Source organism: Enhydra lutris, unplaced genomic scaffold (assembly GCF_002288905.1).
Source record: "Enhydra lutris kenyoni isolate GAN:26980312 unplaced genomic scaffold, ASM228890v2 scaffoldscaffold12, whole genome shotgun sequence".
Lineage (NCBI taxonomy): Eukaryota > Metazoa > Chordata > Mammalia > Carnivora > Mustelidae > Enhydra > Enhydra lutris.
The window spans coordinates 74996581-75021235 of NW_019154096.1; the positions used below are offsets into that span (position 1 = coordinate 74996581).

The window sequence follows — 24655 nt, forward strand, 5'->3', positions numbered from 1 at the left end:
ACTGAAGGCTGTCCCATTGTTGTTGTACTTCTCCCTTTCTCTACTCCAAACTGACCTTTGCATTCAATGGAAAATGAAGCCCAAATGAACAAGTTTTATCACTTCCTTCTCATGCTGCGGGAAGAAGGGGAGACTCTCCTGCCTCTAGACAATAGGGCTCTTGGCAAAAGTCTCTTCTCTTCCCATCGCTCGTCACCAGAGTTGTGGCTGATTAGTAAATGTACTGCCCCAGGTGTATCATAATAACGCAAACTCATTTAAACCAGCCTTGTAGATAAACACTGAATATTTACCAGCCCATAAAAACTGTCTGGCCGGCTCACACTACATAAATCAAGCGACACTATTTTCTGGTGAGTGATAAAATAGATAAAACTAACATATTTCAGGACTTCCCTGATGCAAATTGTTTGTGGCTCTAGACATGTAGTTATCCGTAAGATTAATTTCCAAGTAGCGCTTTCAGTAACCATGGTTCAGATAAACAACGTTGGCAAAAGTAAATTTTCTGCCTGAAGAAAAATATCCAGCTGTATTTCAGAAGGAATAAAGGTCATGTCACAGGGACAGAAAATCTTTGTGGCCATTAAAACCAAACTGGACTAAGGGGGTGTAGCACAGGCCACAGTCTGAACTGCAGGTAACATTTCTGTGCCTGACACCAGCCCCTAAGGCCTTGAGATACAACATTTGTGGAAGAAGAATCGGGGGGCCAGCGGCGGGGAGGGGAAGAATTTAAACTCCTCGCCAACAAGAACATTATCAACACTACTTAGGAAAAGAAACAAATGAACGAAAACCCCAAAAGGTATTCTAAAAGGGTATTACCTTGCTAGCGAAGAGTTGGTTGCAGGCATATGTTTTGAATTTTCTATCATTCTATTTGTAGAAAGATTTGGAAGCAGGATTAGTTTATTGAAATCCAACGCCGGGTTGAGAAAAGTCCATTTCAAAAGGGAATAAGGGAGCTGGAAGGGAAGGCTCTGTGCGGCCAACGCGCCGACAGCCAGGCCTGGAGACGGATGGACATCCTGAGCGTAACTGGACGTTTCCGGAGGACTTGACAGTTCTCTCCAGTCACTGGGGCGCGCGTGGCACGGGCCAGCAAGCAGGAGCCCGGCGACCCTGGAGCTCTGAGTCATCGGGCCTCAGAGGGGAACGAAAATGGCCCTCCAGCAAATGTAGTCCAGAGCCCAGAGCATTTGCGAACCGTGGGGGAAATGAAATATGGCAGATGTGTTCCTGACAAGAAGCTCTCCCTCTCTGAATCACGGCTAATCTAAACCAAGCACCGTAACGCAGCGTCAGAAGGCTCTCAGCCCCGTGCATCTTGCTGGCTGGGGGCCTGGCTGTGGAAGTCACCCCCACCCCCGGGATCGCAAGGGTCACATCCCGACTCTCCTCCAGGTCCAAGCGAGAGCGCAGAGGGACGCTGGGAAGTCTGTTCCTCTGGCAGAATCAGGTTCTCGAGTCAGCAGCATCTGGTAAGAGCTGGACACCGAGGAATATGTAATAAATGAGAGAACGGGGTGAGAAGTGAGGCTCTCTGCTCTCCAGGTCGCAATCCAAGCTCTGGACAAGCCCAACTGCCTGCAGTTCCCTGGAACGCCCCCCCCCCCGCCCCCGCTGGTGTTTCTGGGCGCCTTGACCCCTGCTGTTCCACATGCAGGAAGTACCCTTCCCCTCCCACCCCTGCCAAACGGTGTCTCCAGGGCCACCTCATCTAGGACGCCCCACTCCATGCTCCGCCACTTCCCAGCACTCACGCCAGCCCCAGGACACAGGCTCATTGGTCCATGACTTCCTGTGGGCTCAGTCAGAGCCTCCTTCTAGAGTTCAGACTTCCGAGGCGCCATACACAGAGCACACAACTGCACGTGATGCAGCACACACAAGAGGTCACGGGCTGTGTTCGAGGACAACAGGATACCCGTGGTCTAGCCCAACTACAATCCCCAGTTTACAGCTGAGGCCTGAGGTCGAGTAGTCTGTTGAAGGTCACCTCGTTAGCAAGTGGTCGGTTCAACGCCCGTGGTAGACAGATAATGGCCCCTGAAGAGTCCCACATCCTAATCCTCAGAATCTGTGAGTATGTCCCCTCACATGGTAAAATGGACCTTGAGAATGTGATGAAGTTAACGATTTGGGGAGGGGTGTTTCTCCTGAAGGGTCTGGATCAGAGCAACAGGATCCCAGGGCCGTTCTAAGAGGGGGATGGGAGGGTCCGACGTGGAGAAGAAGATGGGACAGCAGAAGGAAAAGCTGGAAAGAGGTCAAGATCAGCAGATGCGTGCTGCTGGCCTTGAAGATGGAGGCGCGCCGTGAGCCCGGGAGAGCAGGAGCCTCAGGAAGCCGCAAGAGGCAGAGAAGTGTCCTCTCCCCATGAGCCTGCGAGAGTAACACTGCATCATCAACACCACCATGTGAGGACTTCCAAGCCACAGAGCTGGAAGATGACAGATTTGTGCTGGCGTATGTCACCACGTTTGTGATGATTCGTTCCAGCAGCCACAGGAAACTCGTACTGTGCCCCTGAACTAGACAATGGGCAGCTGCACAGACACAGAAGGAAAGAGCACACTGCATTCCCAGAGGAGGTGGTCAAAGGCCCTTCTGAGGACTGTGGGGGCCGCGGCTGTTTCTGACCCTCCCGAGGAAGTGTGTCCAGTGATCTGAAGGACCGAGAAAGGATTGGCTGAAGTACAGCGAACCTGGGAAGTCATGGGGCTGAGGTAGGACCCCAAGCTCGTCACTTCCAGGAACTCTGAGCACCCCTGATGCCAGGGAGGCTTAGTCTATGTGCAGTGACTCTCTCAGTCCTTAGGGGAGGCCGGGGAGAGAAGAGGCAGGCTGGGAGCTGCAGACCCACAGCCCTCTACAGCAGCTGGTGCAGGCCCCCAGGCGGTCTAGGCCACCCCCCTCACCAGCCGCCACAGGGAGGCTGAGAATTCAAAGGAGGTAACGTCCTGGTGCTCTTGCTTTTGAAAAGCTCAGGCATGACTCAGGTTGTCAGTGTGCCTGCCTGTCTGGCTCACTCTCTCTGGTCCAGCAGCTTGAGAAGGACTAATCTGATGAGATAATAAATACCAGCCTTGGTCACCAGGAATCTGAGGCGTGCGGCCAGCTGAATCACACAGTGGCGGTGGCGCGGAGAGAGCCGCGGAGTTCCATCTGACCTCACTTGGGAAACAGGGCCAGACGCTGTAATACTGCAGGGCACCAAAGAGCATATTTTACTCCAAAAGCTCCAAGTGCTGTGTGTGCTCTGGCCACAGAACGCTTTTTTGAAAGGGAGCATCGTAACATCCCCTGTAACTCAAGAAGCGGGGAGATTGCAGAGTCTGGAGAAAGGCTGGGAAGGACTAGCCCCGAGGGAGGCTTTAGGCCTCGAGGGCTGGGCCTAAAGCAGTAGCCACTGTCCCAAAGTGACCTCACTTGGCAGAAAGGTGTCCGAAGTCACGAAGCCATTCAGAGCCCATCCGGCCGCCCGACGGTGTAGAGCGAGTGCCTTCTGTGTGTTTGTCACCGCAAGGCACTCACCCAGTGGGAGACGGAGAGATCTCACCCTGGCCTGGGGTCCCCTGGCCCAGCTGGTGAGGAGGCCACACAGAGGGCTGGGCAGGGTCCAGAGATGAAGCACAAGGCCCCAGATACCACAGGACCCCCACCTCCTGTGCCCACGGACCCATGAAATCTGAGGAGCACTGGGAGAACACCCCACAGATATGACGAAAAGGCCGCCTCAGGCCCTCGATGCTGCATCTGTGCTGCTCCTCTCGCCCCTCAGGGAGGCCCAATAATGGAGGGGTATCTTTGGCTGGTGGGGCGGTGGGCTCCGTGACAGACCTGACCCTCAGAAACCTCTGTCCCCGTTCTCCCTGCTTGCTCACGGCTTTCATAGCACACTGAAAACCCAAGCTATGAGTATCTGCCCTAGTTTACTGTCTTCCTCACTCCTGAAACCAAACCCTCACAATGAACGTCTGACAGAGGCCCATATCAGATTTCCCTGCCTCTGGAGCTTGCCTGGCTCTCTGTCTGGCTGACCACAGTCATCTTGCCACAGCTGGTGTCCCTGGCCAGCGCTGAGGTCATGTCTGCAAGGCGGCGGGAGGGACAATGACAGGCACGGTAGGGACCGCACTCTTCGAAAGTGCTCTCCATGGGATTACTGGAATCCTGGAGCTGGACAGAGGCGGCAAACCCTGGGATGGGGAGTCCACTGGGCCCTGGCTGTCCCCCAGGGCCCTGGGCCTCTGGCCCCCGAAGATGGGTCAGAGGAGAGACGTGTCCAGGGGTACTGATTATTCCCTTTTGCATCCCAGCATCTGTTGGGACAGTAGAGCTTTGTTCTAGACCTGGTCTTTGGTGTGACTGCATGTGTGCATTTTCTATGGCCTTTGGGTCATCTGGCCTCGGTTCAAATCCCAGCATCACAACTTCACGAAACTGACTTCCAGTCTCTGACTTGGGGCTTTGGTTTCTCTAAACTGTAGCCATTGTCCCTATCTCTAAGTTGGGAGTCAGAAGGGGCAAGTCATACTGTGCATTGGGCCTGGCTTCCCCTACACAGGAAGCAGTGAGTCGACAGACTCTAATTACCCCAGCAGCTGCTTCCTAGCTACCTGCCCGCCCTGGTGCCTTTTTTGGAACACACAAGTCCATTACTCAGCTTTTAGAACCAAAATGGCTTTCAAAAATCTTAAACACCTGTGTCCATGTTCTTTCTCTGAGCTCTGGTATCCAGGCCTCCCATCCCAGCAGTCCCTTCTGTGTGCCTTCCCAACCCAGGGCCAGTTTGCTGCTCCTTGCATCAGGAACAACCTCTCCCTGTCCCTCCTGGTCACAGACAACTCATGCATCCAGTCTGCAGTGACTCTCTTTGGCACCCCCAGACTCCGGCTGGGGTCCTTGTTTGAGCACCAAGAAGCACTTACACATAATCAGAGTGGATGGAAGGTTCCAGCTGTCTGTCCAACTACCTGTTAAGCTATCTGAGGCCAGGGTTCATGGCTGATTCTTCCCTGTCACTCCCTAGGGCACACAGTAAGTGCTGACACATCTCTCCTCATTGGACCACAGTAAGCCCTCAGGAGAGGTTCTAGGAAGCACCCATTTTTGCCTGCCTAGTGCCCAGCACGGCCCCAGACCTACCAGGGAGCCAATCACTGCAGCTGAATGGAAGGGAGCTTTGTAGATGGAACACGAAAGGAGTGGTGCTTCTGGAAAACAAGTGAGCTCCCCAACCCCACTGCTCTGAGCCCACTGGTGGCAGCCACCTACCTGGTCCCCAGAGCGTGATGCACTGCTGCTCGTGGGTCTGACAGATGCCGTTGTAGCAGTAGCCGTCCACCCCCTGACACGGGTGCCCATCGTGCAGGTACACGTTGGCGGGGCAGTGGGGGCTGGCCCCCGTGCAGAACTCTGGGAGGTCGCAGGAGTTGCTGGAGTCCCTGCACGCTGTTCCCGCAGGTTTGAGCTGGAAGGAGAGGCTGTTTATAGCACGTGTGCTGCGGGAAAGGGGGAGCGGCTGCCCAGCAGTGCCCCTGGGGCAGAATGGAGCAAGGCCATCCTCATGAAGCCGCACATAAAAGGGCAAGGATTCCAAAGCAAGAGAGACCCAGAGAGTCATTAAGTAAACAGAACCTTGTCCTGGGCTCTGGGGTTCACCTTGTGACCCACCGAGCTCTAGCGGGGGAGCTAAGACGGAGTTTCCTGCGAGCAGAAGGCCAAAATCAATTGCTTAATTTAGAAAGATATAAAGTCCACCCTTGGAATCTTTGAATCAAAATCTCGGGCTTCCAGATCTCGGCTCTGAGTAACGAGACAGGCCCTGGAATTGCCAAAATGAACCCAGTCCTGGTGGCAGGAAGAGCCAAAGCCGGAAACTGGTGCGGTGGGCTGGGCTGGCCAGCTGGTGCCCTGTTAGGAGGACGGCAGGATCCAGATGTTGACGCGACACCCCTGGAGGAGCCCACACGGCTTCTCGGCCCCGCAGGCAGGTGCTCCTGGGGTCAAGCAGGGGTGGAGTGACAAGGGTCGGGCCCGGCTCCCCAGTTGGTCCCATTACTGGGGACATCACGCACCTCCAATGGCACAACAGGCACATTTAACACTGAGCCAGAGTTTTTCTGGATGCGTTGCTTTCACCCCACAAATAAATAACTTATCACAGCTGATGTAGCCCTCAAGTGTGCGAGGGTGATGGTGAGAGGAGGTGGTGGGGGACACCGGCTTGTGCGGTCAGGGGCCACCATTCTCACAGCCCAGGTGTCCTGTGTCCTGCCCCAGAGAGGAACCCGCGGGGCCCGGGGGTGGCCTCGGGCCGAGAGAACTCACCTGGCAGTCTCGGCAGCACAGCCCGTGGGCACACACGGCATCCGGCTTCAGGGTGCACGTGCTGGCGTTGCAGCAAAGATTCACACATCCCTGCAGAGGGGGGTGCGCTCCATGTGACACGGCTGCAGGTCACAGGGGACAACTACTCACAGAAGGCGGGACCCATAAAGGGAAGGAAGAACCAGAGGGCCTGGCCCTTGAGCTGAAAACCAGCCTGGCCGAGAGGGACTTCATCTGTGACAAAACCCAGCCTCTGGGAAGTGCTTCTGAACGGACGGGGTGAGCCCCCGGGGAGAGTCCGTGGCCCTCAGTGCCTCTGGAGGGGTGCAGGCAGGGAGCCTGCAGGAAGCCTGGCTACCGAGTCCGGCCACGCTCGCGGATGTGGCACGTCTCCCCACAGCGAACTGTATCGGGATCACCAGCAAGCTTGGAGCTGACTTAGAAACACGCAGAGACGTGCACCAACGGAACTCTTTCCAAGACTGGCCCTCTTCATCCGGAGCACGCTGGCAGGGCGTGAAGTCCCCGGTTGTGTTCGGACCACCATTCGCCGAGATCCCACCAAATGCTGTAGCCAAGACTCCTGCTCGGCCCAGCGGGGCTGCCCCACCTGACAAGGCACCTCGCAGGTCGGAAATGCATAACGACCTAGATCACTGGAAGGTCCTGTGCCCACTGATTTGCAAGGGATTTAAACAGTTAGATCAAATATTACATGCATTGTTCTCTCTGAAATGAGAGAAAACCTCCTTTGCCAAGCTGTTCTTCACAAGAACCTGCTTTTTTTTCTAGCAAAAAACCCTACAGGGGATGGACATCTTCGCTTAGCTGTCTACAAAAGGTCTACGCATAGTGCCTAGCGTAAGCATGAAGTCCTAGGACTTTAGGATATCCCAATAACCTGGACTTCACACATTTTAGAAGAAACTGAATTATCAGAAGGAAGAGGTCAGGGGCACCTGGGTGGCTCAGTGGGTTAAGCCTCTGCCTTTGGCTCGGGCCATGGTCTCAGGGTCCTGGGATTGAGCCCCGCATTGGTCAGCGGGGAGCCTGCTTCCCCTTCTCTCTCTCTACCTGCCTCTCTGCCCACTTGTGATCTCATCTGTCAAACAAATAAATTAATAAATCTTTTAAAAAAAACAAAGAAGGAAGAGGTCATAGGGTCTTTAGGATTAATTTATCAATGTCCTTCTATTTAGTATATGACATGAGCAGAAGAATGTATACACTATTAGCTAGAGGGAAGCCAACCATGTACTGTTTTAAGAGTAAAGTCGTTTAGTCCTGAAAACCATCTTCTGCAAATGAGTTTATCGTTAGGATTATAAACACAATTAACAACATTTTGTTGATAATCCAGAAGGTTTGGGACTATCCTAGATCTCTGAACTGTACCCTGTGTAAGACTGTGAATTGCAGAATTGCTCTCATGTGGTGTTTATCATTTGCCCCTGTTACACATACATCCAGAGTTATTAAATTTTAAATTTGCTCAAGGACTTTATAAACATCCGGAGTATATAACATATACAATAAGATAAAAGTGCCAACCAGAAGTCATAGCTGTAATTTTCAAGACGGCAAGGGTTTCTAACTCATGGACTTACAATCTTACAAAATTTAGGAAGTTGTTTTTTTTTTAAAGGAGTTGACTGATTGCATTCCTGATCAGTATCATCAAATATACAGCAGTGTCATGCTGCGCATTAAGGTCTAAATGGCTCTACTAATGACACACTAACCAAATCACAGATTTCCCCGAGCTTCTAAGTTAAATCAGCCCTCTGAAAACTGGGTCCTAAGATTCGTTGAGAACTACCTCCCCCCACCTCCGATCAAACCACCAGATACTATAAGCAGCCGCTCAAATGGAAACGCAGCCAAGCGGCATGGCTTTGACTTCAAAGGGGATTGATAATGTGAGAAAGATAACTAAGTTTAATGGATATTTGCAGGCTACTGGCGTTCTATTGACTTTAAACAAGGAGGCAGGGCTGCTTTCCCAACCCTGTTAGCCGGATGAAGGAGTGAGTTGTCAGGACATCCTTATGGTGGATGTAAATCCATGCCCTGCACGGAAGGCTTCAGCAGCCACTTGCCTTTGTCACAACCCAGGATCTCTTTCTTCCACAGGACTGTACTTATCAGAAGAGAAACATTCTTCCTCTGCTGATATACATATTAACTTAGCACTCAATAGCAGAGTTCAACAGAGCCAATGAACACTAGGTCTCCAAAGAAAAAAAGAATAATGAAGCCATTAGAGGATGCTGCAAAGACCCTGTCATTCTTGGGTGCGGGTGGTGGACCCGGTTCTTCACTGCAGCGCACTGGCATGTCTACGGCACTGCTTCTTGAAAACAGTGGAGGTTATTTCTGGGAGCAAAGGGGCAGAAGCCGGGTCCACTTGTGAGCTGGGGAAGTTGTTCTGATCCCATTTGCTCGCTGATATGGTGAGACACCAAGTCCCTCTATGGGTGAGGGGGTATGCGGGCCAATAGAAGCACGGGGGTAACAAGTACTTCCAGTGCCTGAGCGCTGGGGACAGACACAAAGAGCCCTGGCGAACTGAGCCCAGTTGTGACTGTAAGTTTTGGCCGCAGCGGTTTGGAAACTGGGTCCTGTAGGATGCTACCATGTTAGACGCAGTTTGAAAAGCAAAAGCTGTAGAACTGCAAATTGAAGCAAAAGTCTCGTCCATGACTTGGACAGTCCGTGACTGTCCAAGAAAGAGTTCTTGGACAAAAGGATTTTGGACTAGGAGAATGCCAGTTCTCTTCAAATATCAAGAAATTACCCTGTGAAGTAAGGACCTGAACCCCAGACATATCCAGTTGGGAACTATGTGCAGGTGGAATGTGGCTGTCCACGAGGAAGGAGTCGGATTTAATCGGCGCTACCCTGTGATACTGCATCCTGCCTGGAGAGACAGTAAGCACCCTCCCAAAGCTGAACGCCTCCTCGATGGAGGTGACGTGGAGGGTCACGGCCATGGCTGGCCAGTTGCGGGCACTCAAACATTTGCTGACGTGATGGTGGTGGGGTACTGGTGGCGGGGATGGTGCTGATGCTGGGGATGGCAGTGATGAGGAGGACAGTGGTTATGGTAGGGTGATATGGGAGGGTGATGATGGCGGGCGAGGGTGGCAGCAGGGCCGGTGTTGATACCGGAATACGGAGCGAGTCACTGCTAATGGTCATCCTAAACCTGAGAGTTCATGACTCTAAGAAGAGCTGTCAAATTTATTTAAATTAAACAAGCAATTACGAGGAGTTCAAATCAAAGACAAACCGTTTGAAGTCCGCATGGCCTCTCCTGAGAACTACGGGTAATTTAAACTAATTTTGTTTTTTTTCTTCTTCAGGTAATTAACAAAAACTCTATGGAATTTCCCCTTTGCATGCCCCATCCCATGACAGTTTCAAGTGCTCCTCCACTAATCTGAAGAAGAGTTTCTACAGCCCCATGCCTGAGGTCTCGCTCCCGCACAGCCATCCTCCCCAGCACATTGGGACCACAATTCCTGCTGCTCTGGACCAGAGCTGCTATCAGAGATGAATCCCGGATTTGGAAAGGGCACACATACATTTGACAGGACCGCCCCTACAAACCCCATCCCCTGGTACTTATTCACTCCTGACATTCTTGCAGAAATGGCCAGACTGAGTCCAAGATGGGTCCCGCTGGTTTGTGAAACCACAGAGACTGGGAGATTAGGCAGATGAAGGAGATTCTACAATCAGTTGCCTGTCTGATAAACCCAGGAATCCAAGGTTTCTGCCTCTTTCCTTCCACCCCAGCAACCCCCTTCAGAGCAGCTCTCCCAAACATGCTCTTCCTGAGCCCTCGCCAAGCCTGTCTGTCCATCCAGTGAAGCCCGCCTTGAACCCGTCTGCCATTCCAGCTGGCATCGGCTCTCGGGGAGGGGATCCCACATGCAGAAGTCTTGCGATACAAACAGCTCGCTTTGATTTATTCTAAACACAACCTCCTCCGAGCTTCCAGGAGGCACTTGCTTTTACCAGGAGGTTTCACTGTGTCCTGTCTTTCTCTTTCCTGCTCAAGATCATTCAGAGATCAGAAAGTGGGTTGTTATAATTTTTACATTGATTAACTTTATCTTGGGCCCTACAGAAACAAGAAATTTTCCTGACATTGGCTGGGAAACAGGGTTAAGTAAGCCCTTTGCTGGATAAATCTGTTTCCTGCTTTGGCTTATTGCTTCTGAAAGCTAACGAGGGAGGAGGCAGAAGCCCAGAGCCTCGGCTCGTGCATACAAAGGTGACCGTGCATCAGGCAGAGATGCAACGGGGGCGGGAGCTCTTCGTTCAAAATGAATGTTGCTTATTCAAATTCCCCTCTGGTTGCTCGCCTTACAAAGAGAAAGAAATGACGCTTATTAGCCATCTGAGGCTAGCATTCCTAAGCTTTCTTCTCTGTTAAACTCAAAGCTAAATGCTTCTCCATTGTTCTTGTCCTCAGCTCCCCTCACCTACACAGTATCCTTCAACACAGAAGATTCTTTAACATTTCCAACCAGAGCCACCATTGTCACAATTCAAGAGAGCTACCTTGGCTTGTGTGGCTGCTTGAGGTGGCCGTTTAGGACTTTGCCTCCCGAGTTTCTAGCACTTTCATTCTGCAGCATCCTTCTTCCACACACACACTGCTTTGTGAGCCACGGCCACAAGACCACGGTCCCGGGACGAGTCTCTTACCTCGGGCTCCCCGCAGTCACACTCCTCCCCTTGTTCCACATAGCCGTTCCCACACTTCTGGCCCCCAAAAGACTGCTTCACTTCCGGCAGGTTGAAGAGGCACATCCCCACGCCCTTCTCCAGGCTGACCTCCAGGTCCTTCTTGCTACAGCTGCTGAACACCATGGGGAACGGGAACCTGTGGAAAGAGCTGGAACAGTCAGCTGTCAAGGCACAGGACAGGCAGGTGTTCATGGCACCCGCTGACGATACCTGCCCACATGTCCACTGTTCATCCCCAGGAACAAAGGCTTAACGACCTCACACAAAATGAGGCTCAATCTCATGACCTTAAGATCACGATCTGAGCCGAAACCAAGAGTTGGACGCTTAACCGACTGAGCCACCCAGTTGCCCCAAGCAAACTATTTTTGAATGATAAGCAAATAGAGAATATCTGAAGTTATACTTAACCCAATGGCTCTTCCTCCAATAAACAGTAATCAGTGAGTTAAAATGATTACAAATCTCCAAAGGGAATTTGATGGCACCAAATATTAGATTCCTCTGATACAATACAATTCTAATCGATGTATATTTGAAAACGTTTACATCCAAACAGCCACTGGTTGCAGAATGTCCAGTGAACTGTTGAGGTCTTGGTTTAAGGAGTCAAAGAACAGTTCATTCATCTTGATGAAAAATGTGCCAATGGACCATGAACGAGGTATAGAAGCAACTCCCCAGCACAGTGTCAAGAACTCACGGACAGGATGTATCTATCAGCCCAGTGATTACTAAGATGGCGATTTCTTCAATTCAGTCACAAGGAAAAGAAGGACATCAGGAAGATGCTTGGCACAGCCAAGCTCATCACCCTACTTCCTAGGTACCAACTCTGCCTCTGAGCTTTGGGTGACAGCAGAATTAAAGTTTTTGGGTAGTGTGTTCACTACTCTTTCATGGAATCACTTACCCACTTCCTTACTCAAGAAGGAGTCTCCAAGAGTCTATGATAATCCAAGCTCTGAGGAGGATCCCAAATGTGGTTGGAGCCCTTCCCACTGTCCCCCTGTAGGGCCTTTGCCAAGGGAGCTACGGGACACACCCATGCCCCACACCCCCTCTCCATCCATAGAAATAAACTATGGACGCATATTTACATATGCATAAATATACCACGCATACTTATCCATCTAACATAGGATTCATATAAAAATTATAATTATATTCGGTTAACATATCTACATATTTTCAAAAATAACTAATATTGAGAAACTTCTTTAAGCTGGGTGGCATGGCGGGTGCTTTCTCAGTAATATTTCTTTCTCCCTTTATACTTTTTTTCTTTTGGACTTAAAACTTCCAAGAAAACCAGTGAGACATGTAGGACTGTTCTCATTTTGCCAGCAAGACGAAGGGTTGCTTTGTGAGTTTACAGTTAGGGGATGGAAGAACCCGGATTTGATTCCAAGTTCAGTTATTTCAAAACCCATTTCCCTCATGATGGAGGTCCGCGCACACTGCATTACCTGGAGGGGACGGCCAGAACATGGCCAGTGACCAAGACACCCTTGATGTGCTGATTTAAACACGAAGGACAGGGGCGCCTGGGTGGCTCAGTGGGTTAAAGCCTCTGCCTTCAGCTCAGGTCATGATCCCAGGGTCCTGGGATTGAGCCCCGCATCCGGCTCTCTGCTTGGCAGGGAGCCTGCTTCCTCCTCTCTCTCTCTGCCTGCCTCTCTACTCACTGTCTACTTGTGATCTCTGTCTGTCAAATAAATAAATAAAATCTTAAAAAAAACCACAAAGGACATAACCTCCCGCTGCCCACCATATGCCTGGATTGGTATTTCTCCAAGTGTGGTCCTCCCATCAGCATCACTTGGAAACCTACTGGAAACGCAAATGCCCAGGCCCCACCCAGACCTACCGAGTCAGAAAAACTCAGGGTTGGGGCCCAGCAACCTGTGTTTTAATTAGCCCTCCAGGTGATTTAAAAATAGAGGTACAATTCACATAACAGAGTCCTCCATTTAAAAGTATGCCATGTAGTAGCTGTTACAACATTCATAATATTGTACCACTGTCCCCACTAGGAGTTCCAGAACATTTATTTTCCTGAGCCCCCAAACAAAGCCCGTACCCATTAAGCCATCACTTCTCATTCCCTCCTCCCCACAGTCCCTGTCAACCACCAACCTGCTTTCTGTCTCTTTGGATTTGCCTGTTCTGGACATTTCATAGAAATGTAATCATGCAAAGTGACCTTTTATATCTGGCTATTTTCACTTAGCATAATGTTTTCAAGGTTCATCCATGCTCTGACATTATTTATCAAAATTAAGGTTTGAGAACATCTGACCTAGATTTAAAACTGAGAGGTCATAAAGGTAATAGGGATAAACCCACATCTACTTAGGTCAGAAAATAAGAAATACAATCTAGGTGCATCAAAGGTCACCTTCCACGCACTCAAATTAGAAATTGTTCTGTTTTACACCGTGGTTCCATTCTCTAAGGAAAAAAAGCCCAAATGTACAGCATTTTGAAAACATTATGTACTTTTAGGCAGATGCTAAAAATTCCATGAGTATCTATCTGTCTTTTAAAGCCAAATGCAAATCATGAATACATTTTCGGAAATCCTTCAGTGTTGCACCAGAATGATGAACCAATCATCACTATATACTAATTAAAGTGCCACGGAAGGTTCTGGTCATGGAACATGAGGTTTCTGTCTGAAGCAAGTTCCTTCCTCTTGCTTCCAACTCTGCAGTGTGGGAATTCTTCCTGCCTTTGGTTGGTTCTGTTCCTGCCTCATGGGGGAGCCGTGTTCCCCACAGCACAGATGAAAACAGCACTACACTGGGCTACATTGTTGCCCATACCATGGAAGGTCTTCTGTAGCCCAGGGTCAGTGGCTTACAAAGACAAGCCTCAGTTCCTTCCAGAGCTTTCGGGAAGCTCATCATGAAGTGCTTTTTAACACTTCTCGTAAATTATGCCAAATATGTCAGGAGAGCTGCTAATTGAATTGACATATAGCAAAGAGAGAGTGGTGCAAAGCAATAAGACGGGAACATTATTTAGAAAAGAAGGCCTTCTGCAAGACACCTGTCCTCCACACGAGAATGCTTCCCAGTGATTCTACGTCGGACCCAGAAAAAGTGCTGCTTTCGGCTCATGGGCGGACACCACGCGGAGTGACCTTCTCCTGCTCAGACGTGACCTCTGCTGTTACATCCTCCTCTGCCTCAAGTTTCACTACCAAGGGCACTTGGGGGCAAACACACCACACAGAGTGCAAGGTCAGAAATAAAACGTGGGGGGCACCTGGGTGGCTCAGTGGTTAAAACCTCTGCCTTCGGCTCAGGTCATGATCCCAGGGTCCTGGGATCGAGCCTCACATCGGGCTCTCTGCTCGGCAGGGAGCCTGCCTCTTCCTCCTCTCTCTCTCTGCCTGCCTCTCTGCCTACTTGTGCTCTGTCAAATAAATGAAAATCTTAAAAAAAAAAAATTATGTTAGAAATAAAACGTGGGCAAAACAGCTGCGGACATGGGGGGAAAACAAAACACAAAACCCACTTTTCGAAAGAGGAACCCCGCTTAAGGCTTCTCACTGTAAATGTTGCCCGGCTTCGTGCTGTAGCCGTCACAAAGCTGCCAAGTAAAACATTATTAGGGGTTATTTTACTTTGACAAATCTGCAGTCGGAAAATTCTTTGCTTGCAGGTGCCTATTGCACATTTCCCTGCTATATTCGTGGGGAGACCCATACTAGGCCAATTTATCAGCCCTGACAGTAGAAGTCGGCAGTATCTGCCTTGAGAAAGCTCTCCGGGTATTATCCGGAGACAATGGCCCTTCTTGTTGGAAATGAGGCGGCCAGGGAAAGCAGGTGTGACCAGGCTGGATTGAGGGGGACGGGAGGTGACTGTGCGCCAGGTTTCCCTAGACGTCCTCGCCTCTAATAAATGTGGGTTGGGTCCCAGAGTCCGGGTTCCCAGCTCCAAGCTCTGGGGGGGACATCAGTCTGTGCTGACTGCAGGAAAGACACAGAAGTGACCCGAGGAAGGAAGGGAAGTGGCCTGCACAGCTGCTAGGAACCCCTTGGAGGTGACACAACCGTGGGACAGGAAAAGCCAGCGTCGCAGGAAGCCGGGTCAGATGGGAAGCCTTCCAGATTTGCTTAAATCGATTGGAAGAGAGAGAACCACCACCACCGCCTCACTTTTCGCACAGCTGATAAATGATTAAGGCATAGCTAGTTCTAGAAAATGTGGTGCCGACATTCTGCTTCCTGCTGGGCTCTTTTTGCAGACTAGAGTGGAGTTTTATTTCCTCCTGACAGGAGAAGTGACATACTCCACAGGCCTGGGGGTGGGGGCACGTGTTGCACGGAGCCGGGGGAGAAAAATCCGAAGTGGAAGATGGATTCTGAGCACCCCATCTATCACAACAAAAGCCACGTTTTAAAACGGAGCCTCATTTTCACATCTGTAGGAAGGGGGTACCACGACTACTTTACATGCCACGGGTCAAGGTCAGTGAGCTTCCGGCAGAAGTGGGGCGAGCCTCCACTTACCTTCGGAGCACGGGGAGAGGCTGAGTGCCGTGTTCATAGGAAGCAGCTGTGTATTTCTTTTTAGAATCGCTGCTTTGCTACTTCAAATTACTGACTACAAGTGCCTTGTACATTCAAAGACCTAGAAACATTTCGACAGGATGGAGAATTTATCCTAATTGTGGCCCAAACATAGCAATCTTTAGACTTTAAAACCACAAGTACATGTCAGCTTGAGAGGAAAGTGACTCAGGAGGCCAAGAGATAGCAGGCAGTTAAGTACGATCCCTCAATTAAATGCATACACGGTGTGAAAGGAGCGAAAAGACCCAGCTCCAGAATGGAAGGGCTGGGTTTTCTCTCACTCAACCGGAGCAGGGACTGAGGAGCAGCAACAAACAAAAACGCACTTGGACCCCTTTTACCTGCCACACTTGGCCGTGGACCCTGGAGGCTCCTTCAGAGTCTTTCCCGAAGCTCGGGTCACGGAAGCACCCTCTCGCCGGTCCTCTAATCCCGCCCTCCACAGCCCAGGCCAGGCCCGAACAGAGCACACCTGGCCCCCGTGCTCGGAGAAACCATCTCATGACTCATTCTGGAGCATTCCCTCCACAACTAGCCCGAAGACCTTTTTTTCAAAAGCAACTCATTAGTTAACAGTTCAGAGCTGATGCCTCCTCCTCCCTCCTCCCTCCAGGAGCGCAAACCCGGTGTGGCTATCATCGTTCCTTCCTAGCTGAGCCCGAGGCCTGTGTACAGGAAGAGGGTGCAGGAGGTCACCGATAACCTGGTCAAGTTTCAAACCAAAGATTCTAGGACCGTCTTCAAAAAAACAAAACCTTTAGTTTTCTCACAGTTGTGCCCAGGACTGAAAACTCGATCAGCGAGTCCGGAATCGAAGTGCGAGCAAGAAGGCGGTGCTGTTGGGACCAGCCTGGTCTTGGGCAGCTTGGCGGGATGGAGGTGCCGCTCAGGGAGGTCCGCCCGTTGCAGGCGTTCCCCCCGCCCAGACCCCGGTCAGGGGTAACGCGCATAGATATCAATGGTCAGCGAGCCCCTGCTGTGGGCCAGGGGCTCCGGGGGCCTTCTCACTCACCCATACCCCCATGAGTCAGATTACATCATTTCTATTTTGCAGAGAGGGACACGAGGCTCTGAGAGCTTATGTACCTCCGCACAGTCATCTCAGGTCACAGAACACAGCTCTCTGACCTGACGTCCCATGGTCTGTACGGGCAGCCCACCTTGCCTCCAAGGCAGTCAGGAGGCCTTGGGGAGCAGCTTCTAGAAGTTACTTCCAGGGCGGCGGCCTCGGGGCAGTCTCAAGCAGGACCCGGAACAGATGACTGAGCCAGGTCCATCAGCATGCATGGATAGGCAGCTGTCCGAGGCCTGGGCTCCCTGAAGTCAGGTAGAGGCGGAAGCAAAACCCCAAGATCCCGCACGTACCTTCAGGGACCTCCCTGAATGTCTTTGGTGTAATGGGAAGCAGAGGCCCCGTCTCGGGATTTATCGAGAAGGCACACGCCTGGGGGAGGCTGGGAGCATGCTCCGGCCCCAACAAGCTGTGGGCAGAGGAAGGAAGGGCTCTTCCACCTGGAAAGCAGCGTGGCTCTGCTGGGAGACCCTCCCAGGTGTGTGTGGAGAGGGGCAGAAGTGACCCTGAGTCTGCCTTCTGCCCACCCGTGGGGGCACAGGGCACGACCCTGAGAACCCTGGCTCACACGCCAGAATGAAACCCGGGGTGACCGAAAGGAATTCCTCCTGTCAGCTCCAGGAACGGAAAGTGACTGCATTAGGGCCAAACGCTGACCCAGTGGGCCTACCAGATGGGCCGCAGGAGGCGAAGGAAAGCACGAGGCCAGGAGCAAATGATCAAAGACGTCCTTAGTAGGACATTTCCATTGTTAATAGCAAACACCTGGGATTCAGAAGGAAGCCATCTGGGGCACATTATAATTCATGTTTTTACATGTGAACTTTGACCTCTGCTCCTCCTCCCTGGAAAACAATTAAAGCACAAATATAATTTCCTAAAATTTTTAATAAAGAAAGAGGCCAACTGCGCTCCACCGGTCCGTTGAGAGGTACAGGGGAGGTCTCTGGACGTTTCCAGAAATCAGACCTCTCACTTCTGTGTGCTGATGGCGGTTTCCTCCTGAACCCAGGCCTGCAGAGTCGGGGGGCTCAAGGCAGGGGACCCGGCCCATCAGAGACTGTGTCTCAGGTGAGTTTCTCAGCTTCATTGTAAGAAAAGGCCCCTGTCTCTGCGTGGGCTCATCAGGGACTGAGCTCTGGCAGATGCAAACAGACCCCGAGGTGAGTCAGGGGCAGTCTGCATGCCGGAGAGAATGCTGTTCTCTTCCCGCCAGAGCAGACAGACCTTCTCATCATGGCAGGCAGATTTTGCCAGTTGCTGCTGCCTCTTAGAGTCTGTAACGGGGAAGCCACTTTGAATCAATTATGGTAGAAGAAGTAGTCATGCCAGATACCTCCAAGCCACCCAGCCAGGACTGAAGTTTGCGTGAGTCCTGTCCTTGTCTCACTGAGCTCCCGACACTGGGCTGGCCCCTGACTCCACCCCACCCTGCACCCCTGCACCCCGTGATTTGGAACCAAAGGCTCCTCTGCTCAGACACACGTGGGGAGGCGCGGAGGAATGGGCCGAGAACCAGAAGCTGTGGGCTGACGTCTGGAGTCTGATCCACACTACCTATGGGCCGGTAGGCTCCCCAAACCTCGGTTTTCTCCTATGTAAAATGGAGATGATTATATTGCCCTTTTCTCATAGGTGCGATTAAATGAGAAAGGAGATAAGAAAGCTCTCTGCAGACCAGGGAGTGGTCTGTGAAGTCTATAGGGCCTTACTCTTACCACGACTTTTAGATTTTATATTTTTGAGCCCTCTCCTCCCACTTCAGCTAAATCAAGCAAAGGCTTTCAGGAGAAGCCGCTTTGAGAAGGACTTCACTTTTTGGAAGCAAATTGCTCCTGCCACCCTGCTCTCCAGAGTACGTCTGAAAAAAAGGCAGTGGATTCCGTCACTATTTACCACCCATTTCCCTGGGTTTTCTCAGCTCTTACTATAAAAGACAGCCATCTCAGAACCTTCTCTCCAGAGGTTCAGCCATTATACAAAAGGTGGAAAGACGGCCTCACTCTGCATATATCTGATTGTGCGGCGATCACCATCTGTCCGTCTGTCTGTCCGTCCACCCATCATTCCACCCACCATTATTTATTCATCCACTGACCCATCCATCCTTCTTCCAGCCATCCATCGGTCCTTCCTTCTACAACCATTATCCATTCACCCACTGTTCCTTGCTTCCATCCATTCCTCATGATCCACTCATCCAAGCACCCATCCTTCTAGCAATTTAGCCTTTCATTCAGGAAGTACTTACTGCACTTCACCACATGTCAGGCACTGTTTTAGGTGCTGGGAACTAGGCAAGGGCAAAATACACACAATTTCTGACCTAGCGGAGCTTGAGGTGGGTTCTGCTGGATATCGTTGATGGCAGAGAGGCCTAAACGTTTACCCTTGACCTCACCCTGGAGCCTCCGTGCCATATGACCTGGGGAGAGGAGGAAGCCATGGGTGTGTGTCTGTGTGCATAGGAGGGGGAGGGAAACATTGGCAGAGTTTCAGCTATAATGTTTTCACACATGTTCTACCACAAATAAAATGCTGGATTAACGAGCAATGACAGGAAATAATTCTTTGCTGTTGTAACATAACTTGAAGGAAGTCTGACGAACTAAATGTTTTTAAAATTGGGGCAGCTCGCCTGCCTCCCAGAAGTCATCCAGGGACATTGAGCTGTACCGAGAAGGCTTCAGTCCTCACACAAAACCCAAACATGGCTGGGGCCATGTCCATGTGGCAAACTCAGAGGTAGGCTGAATGGCCCAGTTCCCCACCACTCGTCCTCAACCTTAATGCATACAGCCCAGAGGCAAGGAGGTCCCTCGAAACCTCCATCTGGAAGGTGAGCATGCTTCTCTCTGACCATTACCCCAGGACACATGCCCTTCTCCTCTTCCTGAGGTTTAGCTGCTGCAAATTTTTATTTGAGGGAAGTCCTAGGAAAGTGGGAAGGCAGGGGTTCAGTACCTGGCAACTCAGCCTTATGTCCTGGAACTTCCGGTTGGGTAGTTTTGGAAAATGTAGGCAGTTCATTCAACTTTCTGAGCCCCAGCTCTCTTCTCTTTAAAACAGACATAGCCATACCCACAGTTTACTGGGTAGTACCCAGTAATACCCACATGGTTTACCAACGCTCTAGGACACTGGAATGCAATCCTCTAGGGGCAAAGTCAAGTTTTCCTACGGGCATTTCCCCCAAACTGGGTTATTTAAGAAGCAGGGGCTATGCCGACCCAGCTCTCCAGCTTGACCTCTCTGTTTTGCGTCTAGCTTAAGAGAGGAGGAGGATTCTACTGTGCCTGGGCAGTGACTTTTAGTACTGGGGCACTGCATTAAATGTAGCCAAATGCCCGTTTATTTTCCAGCGAGTACCAGCTATTGACACAGAGAGGAGTAAGAACATTCTCCGTATCGGTGTGCTTTCTTGAACTCTTTTCAAGAATCTCTCCTGCCAGTTCCTTTCCCCATTATGATAATGTCAGGATATAGCCAACAGAATAACTCTGGCTGGATAATTAAGCCGATTCTGAGCAGCAGTGTTTAAGTGTTACTAGAGTCCCTCATTCTGTCCCCTCCTTGGATAAAGATTTCCATTTCCCCCCCTTCACTTTGAAGACTGAAGCAAAGCCTTTCTTTAACCTTTCACTGAGAAAAAGAAATAATCATCTTTAAATGAAGAGTTAATACGGGAAATGATTTCCCACAAACCCGTTCTTTTAAAATCCCCTTATGATAAATGTATTTCATGATCTCAGTTCCTCAGCGTTCAAAGGGGGGGGGTGAGTTTTAATTATGTGTATTTTGCACTCTTCAAGAATGCGAGTTCTACAAAGAGTACAGACTTCCCGAATACATCTAATTTCTATCTATTCCTAATCACATCCCAAACTCTGAGGAATCTTTCACTGAAAAACTCCCTTTAGTTCCTTGAAACACATTTTCAGATAGAGGTCTCCTCAAACAGAAAACCAGTTTTCCAGTAATGTGAGCTAGAAAATCTTGGGCAGCCTGCCCAACCCCGTTCAGTTCTTCAGGGTTCAGACTGGACTGTGTTCCTGGACATCTTCCCTGCCCACCATCCCTTTCAATGTTTTGCTCTTCGTTCACAATGAATTCTCGTTGTTTTTAAGTGTGAATTGGTATAACGGTTATGTCAAAGAATGTCTCCTTATCTTGCAGCGGCAGTACTTATCAGTGAGATGCTATGAAATCCAGGACCATGTAAAGAGACTAGATTAGGTGACCCTGCAGGGAGCCTCATGGCCCCAAAAATGTCCCCCGGCAGAGTCCTGAGGTTCTAGCACGTAATCAGCACGGTTTACTTGCCTGTCATCCCACCGCAGTATGAGTTTCCAGAAGCTTCCTGCCTTCTGTGTCTGTGCCCTCACTCTGCTCCCCGGGAGTTGGCACACAGGGGCACAGTAAATACGAGCTGAGTAAATGAGTGGTTTTGTGATGACTGGTTGCCTAACCCCATTTCCTGCAGTGGGCTGGTCCTGAGTCAGAGGCAGGCCTGATGTCTTCTTAGTTTTCATCAGAGAAGGTTGAACCCGGGTGGAGGCCATCCAGATGTGCTCCGCGTCCAGACAGCTGTGCAGCGAGTAGGTATGCAATGAATGTTTCCTGAATTGAGCTCAATGGGACTGAATGAACCGATGATACCAACTTTGGAGGACACAGCGTGGCGATGCTTTCGGCTTAAATGTGCTTCTTCGATCCAGTTGGAGATGTTACTCCTGAATGTCCAACCTGGGCTTAATGTAAACTATTTACACCACTTGAAGAGTGAGGGGCCATCCTCCTCTGATTTCCTTAACCTGTGTTATATTGGGCGCGTAACACGCTGCTCTCTGTTCTCTGTTGGCAGCCGCGGAACATTCTTTGCTCAGGAGCCATTTGCCAGTCTGGACAAAACAAACCCAAACAGCTCCAAACCCCTAATCTTAGCATCAGCCTTAAAACTATGCAGGAATTCCTTTCAGACGCACACACAAACACACACACTCGTGCACACACGGAGTGCGAGAGGGCTCTTCCACGGCTCTTTGAAGTCGAGGCCTTAAAGGATGCTTACTGTAGGGACAGCAAAGTGAACTCCTAAACAGAAGAGCACTTCGTACATCACATATGCAAGGCTGGAGAAGCGAGGGTGTTGGGGGAGGGGTGCTCCGCCCCATGTGCTAAAGCAGAACCCTTGTCACTGAATTCCAAATGCCTATTAATTACACAAAAATAGAACTAGAATTTATAGCCTATCACTTTGGCGTCTTTTTTTTTTTTTTTTTTTTTTTAAATAAGAAGCACACCCTGCCTTTTTAAAATAGACACAAACCCCTTAATTTGGCAAGCGATCCTAGCTCAGACACTGGTGATCTTAGAAGGGAAGAAAGCTTGAAAGTTTAGGTCAGATCAGATTACTGCTCTGCCTAAAACCCTGCAAGGACTTCTCACTGCCCTGGAGACAAAACCTCCTTCCAACCTGGTGGACCGGGGCTTTGCTTGCTCCTACTCCTCCGAAACCTCCTTCTCTCCAGCAGCACCAGCAACCTGTGCCCCCAGGCCCCACCCCCATCCTGACCCAGCCCCCCACAAGGCCCTGGCCTGCTGTCAGCACTGCCCCCCCCATCTCCTCCGCCCAAACCCAGGTCCGCCCCCACCCTTGCAGGCTCTCTGACCCGCCCTTCCTTTTGGTCTTCACTTCAAGGTCACCTCCAAGAGAGTTCCTCCCCAAGCCCCAATTCAAGTGGGGCCCCTCGCCCATGTGTTTCCTTTCCATCCTCTTCCTTTGTGTCTTTCAAAGCTCTTTAACCTGCGATTTTCAATGTACTGTTTTTCAAGTCTGTCTTCGCCCAGAGAGTGCAAATTCCATGAGGCGAGAAGAATGTCCTGTTCCTGGCTGTCACCCCCACTTCTAGGAGAGCGTGTGAGATCTCGGGTTAGCGTGCGTCCCAGACTCCGCCTCCTTCGCCCCACGACAGGCTCCCTTCCTCCAGCTCTTTCCAACAGAGAACTTCCCTCAAAAAAATAAAGGAAGCCCCAAGAGCACTTCTTGAATGCCAGCACTGCTTCCTGGGGATCCACTCTAGAAGTGACATTTACAGTGATGCTAAACATCTTTTTCCGCATGTGTTCAAACGATTCACATTTTTCTTACTCCCCTAAGTGTGGCTTCATCTGCCACACTTTCAGCCCCAGTGCTCCAAGCAGCTGACGAGCCAGTGGACCCCACTGAGTCTAACTCCCACTCGAACCCCCAGATACTGCTTTTGCCCAAGACTGCTTTCCAAGACAGGTCTTCACATGAACTACGCTCGCGCACACTTCTAGACCTTTCCAGGTGTTGCGGTCATTAATGGTACGACCTGTCAGGAAGCCCCTCGGACCATCCCTGCAAGGTGTTGCTGACCTCACGCCGCCACCTTGAAGCGGGCGTGGGCACGAGTGTGGTTCTCCCCGGACATCAGGTCCCATTTGTCAATGACGGGCAGGTGCTGAAGGTTCTGGAGTTCAGATTCTGGAAAGTCTCGATAAAGAAGACACAAGGCATGCTAAGGGCTATGCTTTCCCCCTTGCCACCATCTGGAATTGGTTCTTTCTGATTCGGGGCGACCTGAATATCACGAAAGCAATCAGGATTCACCTCTTTTTGGGTCCCCTTCGAGGCTAAGGCTTGAGCAACATTTTGAACGTTTGCTGCTCGTGCCTGAAACCAGGAGTGCGGAGGAAGTTGGGGGAAGGCAGGTGTCTGGCCAAGGGCCAGCCTACGCTGAGCTGTTCACACTGAGACTGTGGGTGCGTTGCTCAGTTACTATTCTGTGGCACTGGTGGTGCTTCCAGCAGCTCCGAACAGGGGTTCTGGAAGAGGCCCTCCACGATTTAGACCCCGCAAGCTAAGTAACAACAGTACTCGCGCTGCTGTGTATTTGTGGAGTGATTTACAATTTACAAAGACATGTGATCTCATTTAATCCACTCACCGCTCTCGAGGGGACCCCATGAGGTAAGGGAGAGACCACATTGGGATAATATGGCAGATTAAAAGCAGCCTGGAAGTTCTACAGTGGGTGATGGATGGCTGAGGGTTGCTTGGGCGGCCTGACCTCCCCCTCGCTGTGGGTTTTTGTGATTAATTCACCCACTTGCTTAGGAAGTTTCTTTCCATCTGAGAAAATTAAAAACACCACTCTCTGGACGGGAATGTGAGATCATAAACGAGAACCAAATAGAAAAGATTTACACAAAAGCACAAACTCAGCAAAAGAGAAAACTTAGAAATTGCTAATAAGGTATAAATCAAGTAAAGGCTATTAGAAAACCTCTGGTAAAGGGAAAAAATACACCTTTGAAATGATTTGCTGAGCTCTTAACAATAGTGCTTCTACCTATGATTTTCAAATATCTCCAGGGTAATTTGGCTCATATCCTTAAACACTGCCATGAAGACTTTCTAATTTGAAGGACTTTACACAAAATTACGGGGAGCGTCAGAAAGTAGGTCTTGCATTTGTACCTCCAGAATCACATAATTCTTAGAGCTGTAGGGTCTTCCTCGTCTGTGCCTTCCCCAGGACCATGAGCACGGGGGGTCCAAACAATTTGGTGACTATGTGAACAAGTAAGGGGAAGGATGGGTGGATGTACAGAAGAGCCAATGGAAAGATGGGTAGGTGGATGGATGGCATGAACAGTGAGGACATGGATGGGCAGATGGGTGGGTGGATAGAGTGAATATGAATCAGTAGATGGACAGACGGACGGAAGGTAGGAAGGAAGAAGACAGACTGACTCATTTTCTTGATGAAGAATGGTTGACACCAGAGGGGTTACTCCCTCGCCTGTATTACCCAAAACAACTGGTATCAGAATTGGGGCTCTCAGGGCACTTCAGTCCTACTCTA

The 24655-nt window shown here is 50.4% G+C and overlaps 1 protein-coding gene across 1 annotated transcript in view; it reads right to left on the reverse strand.

Moving 5' to 3' along the window:
- Nucleotides 1–24655, reverse strand: part of LOC111145085 (ADAM metallopeptidase domain 12) — a 319525-nt gene that overhangs the window by 37185 nt on the left and 257685 nt on the right. Inside the window, exons 12-14 of the mRNA XM_022499714.1 lie at nt 11059–11236; nt 6340–6429; nt 5284–5479 (exon numbers count right to left, since the gene is read on the reverse strand). Coding sequence (XP_022355422.1) covers nt 5284–5479; nt 6340–6429; nt 11059–11236 — 464 coding nt within the window. The remainder of the gene's footprint in view (nt 1–5283; nt 5480–6339; nt 6430–11058; nt 11237–24655) is intronic.